Raw genomic sequence first — 17,360 nt, 5'->3', positions numbered from 1 at the left:
ACGAAGCCCCATCCGACATTTTTGCAAAGGAAATTGTTGTTCAGAATCGTCTCAGCTACCCCCCATTTTCGGCTCCTCCCCGAGTTTTGGGACACCCTGTATTTAGTTTGCCGCTACACCGAACTCCCTGTTTTTTCCTACGGGTTTCCCCTCGTCTCGCTCGAGAACAAAGTCAAGCCGAATAGCGTACCTCCCTCGAAATAAGCAACTCGCCGATCCCGACCGAGTTGCTTATTTCGAGACAATACTGTATTCGCTACTGTTATGCGACTATGTTTCATCGTGCTTTTAACAACTGAAGATGTTATTCTTCCGTGGTCTAGGATCAGTTTTCAGGTAACGAATACGTGGGGATATCGCGACGAGAACGACTCTTGGAGTGGAATGATCGGGATGCTGCAACGTGGAGAAATTGATATAGGCGGCACTGGAATTTTCTTCGTTAAGGAACGTATCGGTGTCATCGATTACGTGCAACTGTACACGCGAACACGGTGAGACATTTCTTTATGAATAACAAATTCATAAGCAACTTGTATAGAAATTGACCAGTACGCTGTACGTTTATCAGTAGCGTGTAAATTATTTACGAATTTATTTCGTTACATAATTCGTTTATAACAAATTCATAAGCAACTTGTATAGAAATTGACCAGTACTCTGTACGTTTATCAGTAGCGTGTCAATTATTTACGAATTTATTTCGTTACATAATTCGTTTATAACAAATTCATAACAACTTGTATAGAAATTGACCAGTACTCTGTACGTTTATCAGTAGCGTGTCAATTATTTACGAATTTATTTCGTTACATAATTCGTTTATAACAAATTCATGAACAATTTACGCGGCGCTTACAAGTTTCTAGAGTACCAATCAATTTTTGTTGATGGTACGTAAAATGAACGAACTATTCTGGTCACCTGTCTTAAATATTCGATCTTGTATATTTTATCTCGATAAATTAATTTAATTACCAAGTGCAGCTCAGTGTTCATATTCCGTGAACCTCTGTTGTCGACTGTGAGCAACATTTTCACGTTGCCGTTCCAACGTTCCGTTTGGATCGCGATCGGAGTCTTCCTCTTGGTGGTATTCGTTTTACTGTACTTTTCTACAAAATGGGAATACGTTCGAGGTACTTCTGAATACTGGGAGAGCCTGAATCCGGCGGAACAAACGCTTAGCGATAATTTAATGGTCGTCCTGGGAGCGGTCGCTCAGCAAGGTAGGTTAAGGTCTACAAAACGACCAAGTTCGATCTAAACAGGGCTGAATTTTACTTTGGGACACCAAAAATTATTGACTTTTGTTTTATACCATTTAGTAGCTTTTGTTATCTAGATCACAAAAATGGATGTTTCAGTGTTAGGAATCCAACGGTTAAAAAGTTGTGCGTATGAAAAATTGAGCACTTCAAACGTATTTGACTGGTTAATCCGGCGCCATATTAACTTTTATCCATGCTCCGTTGATCGATTAGGTAAAGAATGACAGTAAAATGGTAAAACATGTTACGAAAATACTGTCTGAGTAGGTTTGGAGCCTAAATTTTAGGTACGAATAACTTTTAAATCGTTGGATTCCTAACATTGAAACTTAGATTTATGATTTCTAGGCATCAAAAACTACTAAATGGTGAAAAAAGTCAATACACTTGGTAGCTCCAAAGTAAAGTTCAACCCTAACTGAAACTAAAAGACTAACATTACACTAGTTCGCTATGCGAACCCTTTATTTATTTATTAAAGTGTATAGTGTAAAATAATCAATTGCTATGTATATATATGTATAATCGTATATCATGTCTCTTTATTTATGATGTATGATATATATACAGGGCGTCCCAGCATCGGTGGTACAACCGAGGTGGGGGTGATTCTACATAAAAAAACAAATCGAAAATAAAGAATAAAATATTTTCATTTGAGATTACGTTCTTGAGAAAATCAGTTTTGAATATTTAGCGAGTATGCGTACACGTAACTATGGTTCAGATGGATGGATCCCGATACATGTCATGTGTCACTTATAAGTTGTACTAATATCATTAGTATCAAGATGATGTGCTGTATTACTAATTTCTGCCTACGGATTTAGAGTGAATTTAAATGAAAATAAGACACGTAATTTACTTACTAACTCACTCTATTAATGCAAAAATTGTTGGAAATGCTACCCATTGTGCTGCATACACAACTGTACTCGCCGAATTAAATTCGTATGAACACCAAATGAAACTGTGACAAGTGCTCAGAACGTCATGTCAACAGGAATGTATAGAAGTGGACACATAAACAAAAGTCTGTATCGGGATCCATCCATCTGAACCATAGTTACGTGTACGCGTACTCGCTAAATATTCAAAACAGATTTTCTCGAGAACGAAATCTCAAATGAAGAAATATTATTCTTTATTTTCTATTTGTTTTTTTATGTAGAATCACCCCCACCTCGGTTGTACCACCGATGCTGGGACACCCTGTATAAATCGTAATGGTGTCATTGAAAATGTACCTGCGATATAGCAGTAATATTTCTGTAATGTCTCGTGCTATATGTATAGGTGCCGAACATCTATGATTCTAACGCATGCCTGATGTTCGACAGGATATTACTATGAACCGTACAGGGTTCCACCACGAATCGTCACGTTAATGCTCCTAATCGCGGCTCTGAGCCTGTACGCCTCTTACACGGCCAATATCGTGGCTTTGTTGCAGTCCACCACCGACTCTATCAAAACCCTTGCCGATCTATTGAACAGCCCGCTCAGGTTGGGCGCGCAAGATATCATATATAACCGGTATTACTTCAAGGTACGTATAGTAGAGGACGCCAGGAGTAACGTGGATAGAACTTTCTGCTTCGAATAGGTCGAACAACCTTACCAGCGATTAAAGTAACAGGTTCCTGCCCTAAATAAGAACTGAACAAAATCATAACAAGCAATCGCACAGCACTGCAAACACTAAAAACAAATGTAAAGTGGGGATACAAAATTCTTCTATCGAAATACAAAATATATTAGGTTGTCGCCGAAAGTTTCTTTCGCGAGTTGCACTCAATTATTTTCTGTGGTCGTATTTATATAAATAGACAATCTAATTTCATAGATATTCATGTTGTAACAGTAATGGAACAAAATGAATCGTGCACAATTCAGTAATGTAACATAAAACATAAACTATTGTACATGTATTACTTATTAATAAAGCGAAAGAAACTTTTCGGACAACCTAATATTTCAATTTTAATCAACAGAACTTATATTATTTTGAGTTATTTTATAGCGTCGTGCGTCATAATCGAAAAAAATCGTCCCTTGTTTCTTTCTACCGTAGTCATTCCAAGACCCGGTAAGAAGAGCCATCGTGGACCAGAGGATCGAGCCAAAGGGTCAGAAAAGCAATTGGATGGACATTTCAGAGGGTGTTCAACGCCTCAGAACCGAATTGTTCGCGTTTCACGGCGAGCGTGGCACGACTTATAAAATAATCCAAGAAACTTTTCGGGAAGAGGAGAAATGCGGAATCCAGGAGATTTTTATGTTGGGCGTGCTGGACCCACTTATGGCTGTTCGAATGCGATCGCCGTACAGGGAGATCGTAAGAAACGTGTAAGGCTCGTAGCGAAATGCAAAATTCAACATTCATCGGTCAACTAGTCGTTTGCAGAGCTCTTTTGATGCACGAGACTGGCTTGAAATATCGTGAAGAGAATCGGCTGTACACGAAAAAGCCCGAATGTCAGGGCCAAACGAGTTTCATCAGTATTGGGTTCACTGAGTGCTACTTCGCGTTGGTCTCGATGGGATACGGCGCACTTCTCAGTCTCGTTGTATTGGCGCTAGAAATCATCTGGTACAAAAGGTATGGTTGGGCAATTATTCGAACATGCACCGAAAGGAAGAAAAATGTCAGTGTCTTAGAGTTACGATAACTAAAACTTTATTTACCTTTATTTCGATTAAATTCAAATTAAGTGGTATTTTATACACAATAATTAGTTAAATTATCTTTATTAAATTTGAACCACTGAATTTGGTTTCTATTAAGTATAAAAAATTAATAAATAAATGATAGAAAGGAATTAGAAACCTTTAATGCTTCTTTGTTTTATTTTATTTTACTGCATTTATATTGTTTAATCGTTCTCAAACCTTTTTGAAGCGGCTCCTACATGATGGAGGTCCAATGGACTGTTTTTTTTTACTTTAATTCGCAATAAACTTTGTTCTGAATTGTAAAACCATTCAAAACACGTTGTTTCGCAGTCGGAAAACGCAAGAAGGCAATAACCCAGAGTGGTGGGAACCTCCGTGTAAACAAACACCAATCAAAGATCCAGACATCGACCAAGGACTCGATCTAACGCTTGACCAGATAGAGTAAACGAGTACAAAATGTAATAAATACAGAATCTCCTATATACACGATATACACAGAACAGAACGTTAACCGCGAGATGGTATAAAATGCTGGTAATAATTCTTTGTGAATTCTAGCATAAGGTCGAGTGTACAATCGGGTAGATCGTCGACCCGTTTTGCAGGACTCCCAGCGATTCGAGCGAAGGAAGGAACTATGGTCTCTGGTGGAACCACGGCTCCATCCTCGATGTAACAGCAATCCTTTAGGATGCACCTCCTTCCCTACATAGTTCGACACATGTTTTCTCTTAGAAACGTAACTCGTTACTCTCTACCATAGATCTGAATAAAATATTTATAGTGTACATACGATTACTGCATTTTTTCCTATGTATATGCAAGAACCAACAATGGCAGCATTTACAACTGCCCGTTCTCCTACGAACACATGGTCTCCCACCGTCAGAGGAAAGAAGGCAACACTGAAGAAACAGAGAATTTGGGTATACGACGAACTAAATCGCTATGGTTGATATAATTCGTGTACGAACTTTGTTGCGAATTGTCTTGTTACATCTATCAGAGAGAGGAACTTACCCTTTGCTAAACTTTTTGAAGGGCGGCCTTATAATGGCGTTCTTACTAATGATGCAATAACGACCTATCCTAATATTGGCTAAGTCACCTCTGATGATAGCATCCGACTGCACGATTACTTTCCCGTGCAAAACAATATTCTGCGAGCCGCAGAGAACGGTTTGTCTGCTAACCTTATTCCCAGAGGCCTAGAACGTCGAAATCGTGAGAGGTTATGTAGACGTTTGTTTACCGATCTACAGTCCATTTTCTCTTACCGTTTCGACGTATTCCGCTTTGCTATAATAAATATCTTGAGGTTCCATATCGACCCAGGACCACGAAAATGGGATTGAATCAAGAACAGTTTCGCCAAATCGAGCAAATCACAACAGAGAAATCTTGGAACCACTTGAAACTGTCTAGTTGACACATTCGGTGATTCAGTCAACGCGATATATACTAAAGCGTAAAAACTGACTAGTGGCGCCATCTGTCGTCGAACGGTACAACTACGAAGCCCGTAGCGGCGATTCGATTTATTTGAGTTAGGTTATCGAATCGACATTTTGTCACTTATTGGTAAGCTCGAACGTTATTTAATTTATGAGTATAGGAGAATATAGAATGTAAGATTCCCTATTCTCATATATGAAAATATTGACTGACATTAATGCGTTGATGGCTCATCAAATTAGACGATTGATCGTTGAACCTACAGTTCGCACGTTCGAGGACAGTTCAAAGGAAGCTTGTCTCCGTTATTTCTCTTCGGCTTATAAATAAATAAATAAGTAAGAAATACTTCATGGAGAGATAATGGAGAGATAAAATGGAGCTTATGGAATAGAGTAATAATGGCGGTTCAAGTTCGATGTTTTCAAATGACGGGACCATGGCAACGGTGTGTAGAAGTTAGATACGAGCAAGTAGTATACGAATAGGGAAGCAGTGCTGCTACAGCAGTTTCTCTGAGTGGTGTCGTTCGTCGAAGGTGAACGTATGAAGTTTTCCAGTAATGTCGTTGTTCAAGACGAAAGAATGGTGGCGAACTGTTTGCGGTGCAAACGAAGTTTTCGACAAACGTAGTTTGATGGTAACTGCATTGTTTGGCGAGGATAAGAATGATGTACTCGTGGTGGGCAGTCATGATGGTTACCTGAGAATGTTCAGTCCCTCTTCGCAATGGGTCGAAGACACGAAGTGTCCGTCCAATTACAAATCCACGGACGCGATGATCGAAACACGAATCGCTGATTGCATCGTTGACACCAAAGTGGGGAGATTTGTATCGTGAGTATTATAAACTTCTAACAGATGCGAGCAATTTTGTAACAATGTTACTTGAAGCACCATTTCATGGCACGTGTGAAAATATTTTTTATTTTCCATTTCGAATCAAATTTCCACGACTTCGATTCGAAGTAAGAGGAGAAAGAAATTGGGAAAAAATTGTGAATTGACTTTTTGTTGCAGAGGCTCGCAGGATCTTCGACTGGCGATACTGACACCCACCAAGCTGGTCGTGCACCACGTGAATCTGACAAGTGGATCCACCGAATATGGTTTGTTGTATTGTTTCTTTATCTTAAGGGGGGAGTCTGGTCCAGCTAATGTATTTTTCAAATGCATATCATTTCCAGATATAATTAATTTTTGTTATTGAAACTTTTTTTACATATAAAGGCACGTTCAAAGAAGAAAATTTGACAGTTTAGATTTAATTTGAATGTATACGTATACGTATAGATATACATAGTAGTCGCAAGGAAAGGATTCGGTCAAAATGGTGGGACGCATAGCTCATCGAATTTTGATCCGATTCACTTGATTCAACGCTTAACACGTTCACTGCCAGACTAAAACTCTTCAAAATTTCTACCGTGTTTAAATTTTATTTACACACTATTGAAAGCTGCGTAACGAAACATTTATTTTTGTATTTAGTTTCGTAACTTCATCAAAATTCAAGTATTTCGTTTAAATTCATTTTCTATGACGCTTAACTTTCAGAACGAATAGTTTTTATTTTTCAGTGAAAAGCACTGTCATCCATATATGGGTGACGTGGCGATCAACGTATTAAATCGAAGGTAATTAAGTTTATATCCTAATGAATCTTGACTCTTAATGAATTATTATTATAACATAAAGTTATTACAAAATAACGGCCGACATGTATCGTTCATTTTCATGTTTTTTTCCCGCCATTTTTGCAATTAACAATTTTGTTTTGCAAATTGAGGTTTATACGCATTTTACGTACCTACTAAAGAAAAAAATTTCTGATTTTATCTATCAGATGTTTTCCCAGGGCTCCACGTGTCCCACCGTTTCGACCGAATCCTTTCCTTGCGACTACTATATCTATATATGTATACATTCAAATTAAATCTACACTGTCAAATTTTTTTCTTTGAACGTCCCTTTATACGTAAAAAAAAGTTTCAATAACAAAAATTAATTATATCTGGAAATTATATGCATCAGAAAAATACGTTAGCTGGACCAGATCCCCCCCTTAACACCTGAGATTTCATGGTTCAAACTGTGATCGAATATGGTCGGCTGTATATATCCCTATCTCTATAAAAAAGAAAATTGAAATACGACAGAAAAAAGAAGATGGATTAAATTGGACTCTTAACGCTCTCTTTATGAATTAAAATATCGAAATGGACAGTAAACTGATCACTAGAGTGGACTGGACTCGACTATATTCGGCTAAACTCGATCTTCAAATCGTTATCTCGAATAAAATTGTACCCGTTTCCGTTAACGAAGAGATTGCAACGATCGTGCATTCTTTGTGCGACCTTTGGCGAGCTCGAAGATGAGTTTACGTCGAACACACTCATATGCTTCGATGCGATAATCCCATGGCAAAGCTTCTACAGACGCGGTCCTTTCTCTTTTCTCCCATTGTGAGGAGGTTGTCTATTCGATCGAAAACTGTACAAATGAAGATTTATCTCCTAAACCATCATCGGTACCAAGTAGCAATCCTATACCAACGCCATCTTTTATTCGTTATAGGAGTAGTCTTTTGGACTAAATTTTCTGTTGGACTAAAAAACCGCCTTTCCCATCGTGATCATTGTTTTGAAAATGTACCGAAGCTGAATGGATACAGTCAGACCCATATGTATTCGTTCTATCGAAGAAATTTGTTTAAATTAAACGATGGGCCTAATGTTTCCAAATAAATGTTTCATGATAAATACGTACACGAATAAACTTTACACGCGTACATATTTATAACGAAAAATTTATTTGGAAATATCAAACCTATTATTTAATTTAGACAAATTTCTTCGATAGACCTAGAGGAATACTTATGACTGCATATAATTATCCATTTTTAAAGATCCGAGCTCCTCTAATAAAACAATTCCCAGTCAGCATCGATTCCACGATGACTGAGATACGAAGGGAATTAAATGGAGAAGAAATTGTGAATCGGCTAACAATAATATGTATCATTGCTTTACTTTCAACAGGAGACCGTTGCGACTTGAAGATCGCGTACGAGCATTCGTTGCCACGATTCCCAGCATCTCTGACGACAGGGCCCTTCGGTGGTGCACGTGGCAGAGATTTCCTCTGCGTGCAATGCTTGGATGGGACGCTCCTCTTCTACGAGCAAGAGGTTTTCGCGTTTAGCCTGGTTCTTAGGAATCGCCTGCTACCCGAGCCAATCGTCTACGTTTCGCGGAACGACCTGTTCGTCACCGCGAGCAGTCGTTGGTTCATCGAGTGTTACAGGTATTATATTCACTCTGTCGCGGAAGAAAGTGGAGAGAGAGAGGTGCAAACGGGGAGTGGCCAGCTCCGATTATAGTCATGCATAGATAAGATGTACATTAACACGTAGAAACAATTATTAACACTTTATTTACCGGGAGCCTATTTATAGGCTTTTTAATTCCGGCTTTTTAATTCCGGCGTTTTAATTTAGCTTTTCGAATTTATTTACTGTGTTGATGGTTGTCTACTTACAATGTTCAGTTTTTAGAAACAGACTTGGCTTTCTTAGTAGTACTTAGTAATAGTATGAAGGAATTATTGTCAGCCTAGATTGGCATATGCTACTGTAGAAAATTCTTTTTTGAATTAAACACTGTTTCTAAATAGCCCAGTAGATAAAGTGTTAACAGTCCTGAACCTGTTCATTATTTTTTTGTTTAATCTGGAAGTTAATGTATATTTCAATGTATCAGGGGGTATCATTGTGTCGTATGTACTACGTCTATTGCGTGTTTCCGTAGGTATCAAAGCATGGCGGAGTCAGCGAGGAGCAGAGAGGAGTCCAACAACATGGACCAGCGCGCTGAAGTCGAGAACCTCGAACCAGACTCGAGCTACAATATCGGGGAAGCTCTTCTGGATATCCAGGCCGTCACCCTGAGCAGCTTCGAGGTTGGGATCGTAGCGTTGGGCGAGAAGCACCTGTACTGTCTAAAAGACAACTGTACGGCGGTCAAGTACTCGAAGAGGCTGGAGTACAAGCCACTCTGTTTTCGAGCTTACATTATCGGTAATCCGCACCTATCTTCTCACGAATTCGATAAGAACCCTTAACACGTTGACTGCCAAACGAATATACTTTAAAGTTTCTACTAAAATGAAGTATTACTTAACTATTGGAGACTGCATAATCAAACATTTATCGTTGTATTTATTCTTGTAATTTCATCAAAATTCATGAATTTGGTTTAAATTCATTTCCTTTGATGCTTGACATTCGGAATTAATTTTGTTAGTTGTTCAATGGAAAGCACTGTCGTCCACACGTGGGTGACATGGCGATCAACGTGTTAAAGGCTTCCTGTTAGCCCTGAGACCCAGAGACCTTAATGTCCTGAGCTTTTTGAAGCCGAAATAATCGTCCAGACGTATAGGCTAGTTGCTATCTGTCATTATCGATGGCTAACGACACGACGACGCGTTTAAGTAGTTTTAATAGGCTGGAGAACTTGGCGCTGTAATTGACTGCGGCACTTCCAGAGCCGGACGGGAAGTTGATGGTACTCGTAATTGCCGACACGAACACTCTGATGATTTACGAGGGCACCACGCTCAAATGGTCAGCGCAGTTGCCTTTTGCTCCGGTCGCCGTCGCTAGGGCACAACTGCAGGTGAGTCGTGTGGCAGCTTCCGTCTTTCAACGATTGGCTCTTCTAGAGCACGGACATGGTTGCGAGACAATCCAAGAATAGTCGCAAATTTGGAGTACGCATAGGCGCAAATTATTAGGTGTTTACATAAGTTTTGTTGGTTTCAGTGTTGGATTATTTTATTAACTAAATGAAATCAATACGTTTCCGAAGTAATTAAAAATGGTATTATGCCAACAACTACAATCTGTTATTTATATCTTCCAATACAGGTTGACCAGTCACATCGATATCATGAACACTTACACTACCGTTTAAAAGTATTGACCTTTGCTGGATAGTTGGCGAGGGTCCCTTAAATTATAGGGGACTGAGGGGACAGAGTATTACGCGGATTAGGCTCGTTTCGTCCAAACCTTCCCAGTTCCCCCTTTTTTTGCGAACAGTCACATTACATAGTCGTATTCTGATGACTGAATAGCGATCCGATAAAAGTTTAGGTATGTAGTTTAACTATGCTTAGCATGTATTTATAATATTATGTCCGAGTACTTTTGGGCGCTAGTGTAGTTCAGAAATGCAGATGTATCGCTTTCTAGCACTATCTAAACGTACTCTACGAAACTTACGCATACACCAAATACTTGAGAGCTGGGATAGTAATCCCAGGGATTCGATACATCTAAAGATTGCCTATTCAAAGATGGAATAAAAGCACCAACTGGTTCCCTACTTTGAACCATCGGCCCTAAAACACTTGCTATCCCCCAAAACAGTTGTATGTGCCTACATTCCACTCGAAGAAATATCTCAAACACCTATAATGGTAGCCAGCAAAGGGTAGGATAAGAGGACGCACGCGGAGAAGGACAAACGTCGTCAAGAGTTATCGTCCCGAACGTTATCTTCGCGTTATCGTCCCGCACAGCGTCCAGCAAGGTTGCCGTTGTTGTCCTTCCGGGAGATATACTAACTGCCGGTTCATTAATTGGCTCGATACCGAGAAACGTGGTCACCGTCGGTGCAAACGTAGGGGTACTCGGATGAGACACCAGAGGACCAGTCGGGATCAGTCACCTGCTTTCTTGAAAGGTTCCTGCACGCTCCTGAGATCCACGAATACATTTTTCTAAGTAGAGAGGCTGAGAGTCGGTCTAAGAGGCTAAGAGACCATTCACAGGGAAGTTAACTTCAATTTCCGTTAAGCTGCCATTCCTTCCACTTGTCAACAAATTGTAAAGATTGGGACTATCGTTTCTCGTGCAACAATCACCTTCTTGGAGAACACGGTTCCAGGTTCACGTATCCCAGGACGTTTGAGACTTTCGATTAGATAATTTCAAAACGAAACGAAAATGTTTTGATCGTAAGGTACAGTGGGTGTAGAAAGTATTCGTACACCGATCAATTTCCAAAAAAACTATGTAAAATTGTAATTTATCATAGACAGATATAATAGATAGATAGAATAGATAGATTACAAACAAAAATAGCTATTTATGTAAGTTACGAAATTAACAAGAAAAAAAAGAATTAATCGATAGAAATATCGATAGCAATAAGTATTCGCACAACTGTTTAATTTTTAAAACATCATTAATAAAAAAAGAAATTTACATTAATTTATAAGTATACAATACCTCCTTCGTGTGATTTCCTTTTGATTTTATAATTATTGAAACTCTTCTAAGCGTTAAATTATCTAAATTATTAGTTACTCGAAGTGGGATCTTCTTCAATTCCTCTATTAGAGTTACTTTTAAAAGTACTTTACCGGAAATTTGATGTTTTTTAATTCAAGAGCAATAAACTAATCTGTTTACGTTACAAATTCTACTGTAAATGGTTCGTCATAAGAATCGTACAAATACTTATTGCTTCTACACTTTTACCCACTTTTCGCATTTTCTTGTTAATTTCACAAATTATATCAACTAGTAAATGTTGTTTGGACTATATCCATTTTAGAGACTTCCGAGAATACGTAAAATATCATTGATTATAAAAAAAAGAAGTTAAGAAACTACAATTTCACACAAAAGTTCTTTGGGAAATTGATCGGTGTACGAATACATTCTACACCCACTGTACACGAAAGCGCTAACGAAGCCGTATCTAAAAGGTGAAAAGATAACCTAGGTAATTTAAACGTAAAATCTACAAAAACAGCACTTTCTGACACATCGAGGAAAGAGTTTCTTAGGATGGTAAGACAACAGTAATCCAATCGTGCTAGGCAGAATCAGTAAAGAAGCCTCACTTGAAGCCTCTGATGGACCTAAGACGAGACATCTATTTTTCCTCCTTTCTTTAGCGGTAGAATCGTGATAGTTTAGAGGTGGAATAGAGATAATCAATGAATGCTTTTAGCATTTGCAAGGCGCAATAGTCGTCCTGTCGGACGACGGCCGCCTGGAGGCTTGTTACTTAGGTTCGGAGCCAGGATTGTTCATTGCGCCACCGCTTCATCCAAGAGGATACGATTACGCAGCCGCGGAACAAGAGCTGACGGAGTTGCGAGCACTATTGAAGATGAGCAAAGCCTCAGGTGAGACCCAAATGAGACAGCTTCGATGCTAATCGCAGCAAAAATCTTATGATAATTATTAAAAAAACAACTTTCTTTAACGACACCTAAAACGCATGCTATTTTACAATTTCTACAAATTTCGTACAAATTTATTTTTTAAGCAAAATAGTTATGGTAATTATTAAAAGACAACTTTTTCTCGGTAATAGCTAAAATAGATCCTATTTTACAATTTCTGAAAGTTTCACAAAAATTGCTTCATAAATAACTAAGTTATGATGATCTTATTAACGTACAAGTTTGTCGAAAAACATTCGGTCTTAGGCGTATGTCTGACAGTTACTTAGCGATCCTGAATGTGTTGAGACGCGTGTATGTGATCCTTAAGAACGGAGTTGCATCATTGTCTCGCGATAGCCAAATTATTTCTGAAGAATAGTAACGGGACTAATTGGTCGCAACGTTGCGCAGATGACAAAACCAGTAACGCCACAGTGGACGCCGAGCTGATAGTCTCAGTGAACGTTTCGACAGACTTAGAAGGTAGCGAGAGAGCCGGAAACGAGGATGTCTCGGACGATGACACGGAAGGGCGGCCATTTGTGTGCAAAGTCGCGATAGAATTGTCCTCGTATGCCACGATACACGACGTCCAGATTTGCGTCCAAGTCAGCAAGCCCCTGATTGCAACGGAGGACTTTTTCGTCATTCCCAATCTGTGTAAGCGATTAGTTGATCACAAATTATCGTGTATCTAGCGTGAAGCTTCGTTAGTTATCATGGATCGATTATAATGTAAAGGTTTGTTAGTCAGAGGGCTTGACAATAAACTCGAGGACCCTGTCTCAAAGGGTGAAACCACTCTAGGATTTTCAAAAAATCGACTTTTTTTTGCTTAAACGATACTTTAGGGTCATAAAGATAATACGTCATTTGATTTATAGTGAAAAACAAACGTTAAAAGGTTGAATTATCGATTTTGCCGCAGCGCCTCAGAGCGCGATTAAAGTGTTTATAAAACTATAAACGCGTTTTTCTCGAAACCACTTTTTTCAAACTGCGAGGACGGATTTGTCAGTGAGTATTGGATGGATCGATTTGAAATTTTTACTGAGATGCTTATTTCGAGACAATACTGTATAACGAATTAGAGCAGATGTTATAGAATTTTACTAAAAGATATACAACTCGGCTACCAATAATACTCGTTTTATATGAATAGGATGATGCTAGGATGAAATCTAAAAAATTTCAGGCGAACGAAGCACGACGGAGACGACTGTTTACGTGGACGGAGATCTACCACCGATATCCTCGGAGGTCGAGATCGTCGTGACTTATCGAACGGACACTGGCAGTCTGCGTATCGTTCGAAGACTCGCTCAACTTCCGCTGAAGATGATGCTGAGGAGCTGTCCCCCTGAGAACGCCACCACCTTTACGACTGTCGTCAAACGTAACGATCCTCTCGTTGGATTTACTCAGCTGTTTCCTGGTAAATTCATCGCTAATTTTGATAATCGATGGAATTGTTACGTGCGAGGGCTTCACTCTGTTTCGTAATTTCTATCAGACCTCTCATCCGTGACATTTGCCCTTTCGAGCGGATGTGACCGCGGCCCTTCGATAAAGTTTTTACTAAGAAACTAGGGCGCGTCGCAGGACTGATTTCCACGGAAAAATAGGAGCTAGAGTAGAAAGCATTCGTACGCTGATCAATTTCCAAAAAAAAAAACTGTGTAAAATTGTAATTTATCAACTTATTTTTTGTGAACCATGTCGTTCTACATATTCTCGGAAATCTCTAGAATAGATAGATTACAAAAAAAAAAAAATTGCTATTTATGTAAGTTGCGAAATTAACAAGAAAAAAACAATTAATCGATAGAAATGTTGAAGCAATAAGTATTCCCACAACTGTTTAAAAGTACTTTACTGGAAATTTGATGTTTTCTAATTCGCACGGAGCAATAAACGTGTTCACGCTTGTTTTTGTTCATTTCACAAATTATATTGACTAGTAAATGTTGTTTGGACTATATCTATCTTAGTATTGCTGTTCAACTTGTATAAATGTTCAAACTTATGCGCAAGCTCCTATAGGTAGTCTTATTTGCTTTTTTGTGACATAATTAATAATATTCAGCAGTATTTCGCGATCAAAAGAAGCAATATGGTGGTGCAACGGTGCTGCCGCGTTGTCTGAGCTAACATACGCTGCTGAATATTGTTAATTATGACACAAAAAAGCAAAAGTAGACTGCCTATAGGGGGCTTGCGCACAAAATTGAACATTTATCTAGCGAAAACGACTATTGAGAGGTCTGAAATTTGCATTGTCGAGACAAAAATTAGGACGATACGCAAGCCCTTGCAGTTCCGTGTACGTATACAGCGATGTGGAACTGTGTGAGTGCGTACGAGCATATACAAGGCACGAGAGTCCACTCCCTTAAGAAGAGACCCACAGCAATACATCTTTACCGCTCGAGGTGTATTGCATAATAGAAGTTACGAGGCCAATTAACAATCCTAGTGGCAACCCCGCGTTACGCATACGTAGGTGCGTCCACGAACGCACATCCCCGTTAACAAAAATTGTGCAAACGACAACTATCCTCGGCAGCGCGGCCGAAACAAGGCTCTCAGCCCTCGGCTCGTAACAGAATCTACAATAGGTTTGAATGAAAATTGGTATTCGAGAGTTTTTGAAATAAAAAACTTCGGGAATAAAAATGACGCCGCTGGTAGCGGCGCCAGTAGAGTGCAAAGGGTTAAACTATCGAAATAGAAAGATCGGTGGTCCCTTTGAATCTTTTCGTCGAGAAGCAGATAGGAGGTGGGGCTGAGGAGAGCACGACCCCCTACCGTTTTCTCCTCTGTTCTTTCCGACAGGCTTTCGCCGACGAAAATTATAGCCCGGGATATGTTACGATCAGAGTCGGGATGTTTCGGATGGCCCAGGCCACCTAATACGATAATCGTTGCTCCCAGCGGCTGCGATCGCCCTGTTCGGTTTTCTTCTTTCTTTTACGGACGCTCGCCGCGCAGCTTGGCGCACCTGGCCGATTTCTAACCGTGTAATTTATCGACGCGGCGAGACCGCTTGTTGGGCTCTTTCGTTAACTTAATCACGATCGGGGATGGGTGCGTTCGACTGATCTTTTGTAATTGAAACACATCTGAAATACCGACCGGACGTATCGGTAGTGAATGTATTAGTACCACTGACGGGCATCTGGAGGTCTCCGCGTCCCTTGGAGGTTGAATAATAAAAAAATCACCAGAAGACTTATCGCAATGTATCGTTGAACTATCATCAATCCGTAAATCGTAACGAATTATCGCTAATCGAGATGAGTAATTATCAATCAATATCAATTATTACGATTACGTTTAATTAGCGATCATCGACCACCATTGCGACCGTCGATCGTCACGAATCATAATCAAAACGTTCTTCGACGTCATAGAAGGTCGAAATATTAAACACCTTTCCATTTGACTATGATTCGTGTTAGGATAATAATAATACGTCATCTCATTTTTAAGTATCTGCGATGGTCTTAAAATCTTTGGAATTTTGAATCTATCGACGGTGTTTCCCCTTGAAATAAATACTTTTTTTCTATCTAATTTTACGTTTCGACGGTTCATCCAAGGAGGATGTTCGAACGTAGAAAATCACCGGCTGGAAGAGAAGCTATTAGTCTCCCTCGTAATTTACTCTACGCGTTGATAATTGAAAATAGAGGATACGCTTGTTTGAACACGTAATAGGCGGTGCTGCAACTGTCAAGACCGTTTGCATTTCAGAATTCATCGGCGATCAGCTTCAGAGACAAAGGCAGAACTGGAACGCGCTTGGATTGCGGCATGCGAGGAGCCGGCACGCTGTCACGATCGTTTCCGGTAACGCGACCAATCGATATCGGGTGCAGTCCAACGACGGACTATCGACGACCTTGGTGGTCCAACAGCTGATCAACAGGCTGAAGGACAGAACGAGTGGCAATCACACCGCGACTATCGGCCAGAATCACATTCAGCTGGTGCATTCGCGGTTGGAGGCTCATTTTCTTGCTCGTCGAGAAATCGACAAAATAACGGTAACGATGATCGTTTTTCTACTTCTTTATCTCTCGAGTCGAACCAAGATCCTTTTATTTGTGGATGGACAAAGATTAAGGCTGACTAGTAAATGCCCTGAGAATTTTTTAAATAGTATTATATGATACTTCGAAGCGATTGTGTAAAGGGTTTTCTACGAAAGATAGGACGAAAATTTTATTTTGCTATTTTATCGTATTAGGCGTGTGCAAACGTTTCCTTCGTTTCGATGGTGGTGTGTTACTATTAGACTGCGGATATTACGCATTCATGCCCGCAGATGAGAGTGTATCAAACGAACGTATAAATCGGAGATAGTAGATCACTTTTAAAACACGAATCTCTCGTTTTTCGTCATCAGGACGAGATCGGGCTGCTGACGATTCAATTGAGAAATATCGAGAGGAAGATGCTGAGAGCCGTAAGAGAGAGGAACAACAAATCGTTGCCAGACACTGGTTTGCCGTTCCTTTTCGACTTGACGTATCATGCGATTTTGGAGCACCTCGAGAAACTTGTCAAAGCGAGAACAGTAAGCCCATACACATAGTGTACTGCTTGGAAAATTCTTCTGTATGTTTTTGCGTTATGTTATGTTATTGGCATAGAATTGGCATAGAATATGTAATTGGCATACAATATATATATATATAT

At 39.6% G+C, this 17,360-nt stretch overlaps 3 protein-coding genes across 5 annotated transcripts in view; 2 read left to right on the top strand and 1 right to left on the bottom strand.

Annotated features, from left to right (window-relative positions):
• Positions 1-3,974, top strand: part of LOC128886639 (probable glutamate receptor) — a 39,025-nt gene extending 35,051 nt beyond the window's left edge. For all 3 annotated transcript variants that reach the window (XM_054141700.1, XM_054141702.1, XM_054141701.1), the window contains 5 exons: positions 324-494; positions 988-1,229; positions 2,612-2,820; positions 3,346-3,620; positions 3,679-3,974. In XM_054141700.1, coding sequence (XP_053997675.1) covers positions 324-494; positions 988-1,229; positions 2,612-2,820; positions 3,346-3,620; positions 3,679-3,943 — 1,162 coding nt within the window. In that variant the 3' untranslated portion in view covers positions 3,944-3,974. The remainder of the gene's footprint in view (positions 1-323; positions 495-987; positions 1,230-2,611; positions 2,821-3,345; positions 3,621-3,678) is intronic.
• A 136-nt stretch (positions 3,975-4,110) lies between these two features.
• On the bottom strand, positions 4,111-5,390 carry LOC128886651 (dynactin subunit 5). Its single transcript, XM_054141728.1, has 4 exons — positions 5,228-5,390; positions 4,971-5,158; positions 4,744-4,855; positions 4,111-4,655 (listed from the first exon to the last, which is right to left on the bottom strand). The coding sequence occupies exons 1-4, from the start codon at positions 5,273-5,275 to the stop codon at positions 4,458-4,460; spliced, it is 546 nt and encodes a 181-aa protein (XP_053997703.1). The 5' UTR covers positions 5,276-5,390; the 3' UTR covers positions 4,111-4,457.
• A 536-nt stretch (positions 5,391-5,926) lies between these two features.
• The window catches only part of LOC128886638 (protein PTHB1), a 13,959-nt gene continuing 2,525 nt past the window's right edge, over positions 5,927-17,360 (top strand). The window contains exons 1-10 of the mRNA XM_054141698.1: positions 5,927-6,242; positions 6,426-6,514; positions 8,450-8,714; positions 9,218-9,486; positions 9,957-10,087; positions 12,437-12,614; positions 13,068-13,316; positions 13,852-14,091; positions 16,413-16,705; positions 17,068-17,238. Coding sequence (XP_053997673.1) covers positions 5,968-6,242; positions 6,426-6,514; positions 8,450-8,714; positions 9,218-9,486; positions 9,957-10,087; positions 12,437-12,614; positions 13,068-13,316; positions 13,852-14,091; positions 16,413-16,705; positions 17,068-17,238 — 2,160 coding nt within the window. The 5' untranslated portion in view covers positions 5,927-5,967. The remainder of the gene's footprint in view (positions 6,243-6,425; positions 6,515-8,449; positions 8,715-9,217; positions 9,487-9,956; positions 10,088-12,436; positions 12,615-13,067; positions 13,317-13,851; positions 14,092-16,412; positions 16,706-17,067; positions 17,239-17,360) is intronic.

Source organism: Hylaeus anthracinus, unplaced genomic scaffold (genome assembly GCF_026225885.1).
Source record: "Hylaeus anthracinus isolate JK02 unplaced genomic scaffold, UHH_iyHylAnth1.0_haploid 11985, whole genome shotgun sequence".
NCBI lineage: Eukaryota > Metazoa > Arthropoda > Insecta > Hymenoptera > Colletidae > Hylaeus > Hylaeus anthracinus.
This window is presented reverse-complemented; position numbering and strand designations above follow the sequence as displayed.

Coding starts and splice junctions, on each gene's coding strand:
- LOC128886651 (XM_054141728.1), bottom strand. CDS start 5,275: ATGGAACCTCAAGATATTTATTATAGCAAAGCGGAATACGTCGAAACG. Junction 4,856..4,970: donor TTCAAAAAGTTTAGCAAAGG/GTAAGTTCCTCT, acceptor CTGTTTCTTCAG/TGTTGCCTTCTTTCCTCTGA. Junction 4,656..4,743: donor TAGGAAAAAATGCAGTAATC/GTATGTACACTA, acceptor CGAACTATGTAG/GGAAGGAGGTGCATCCTAAA.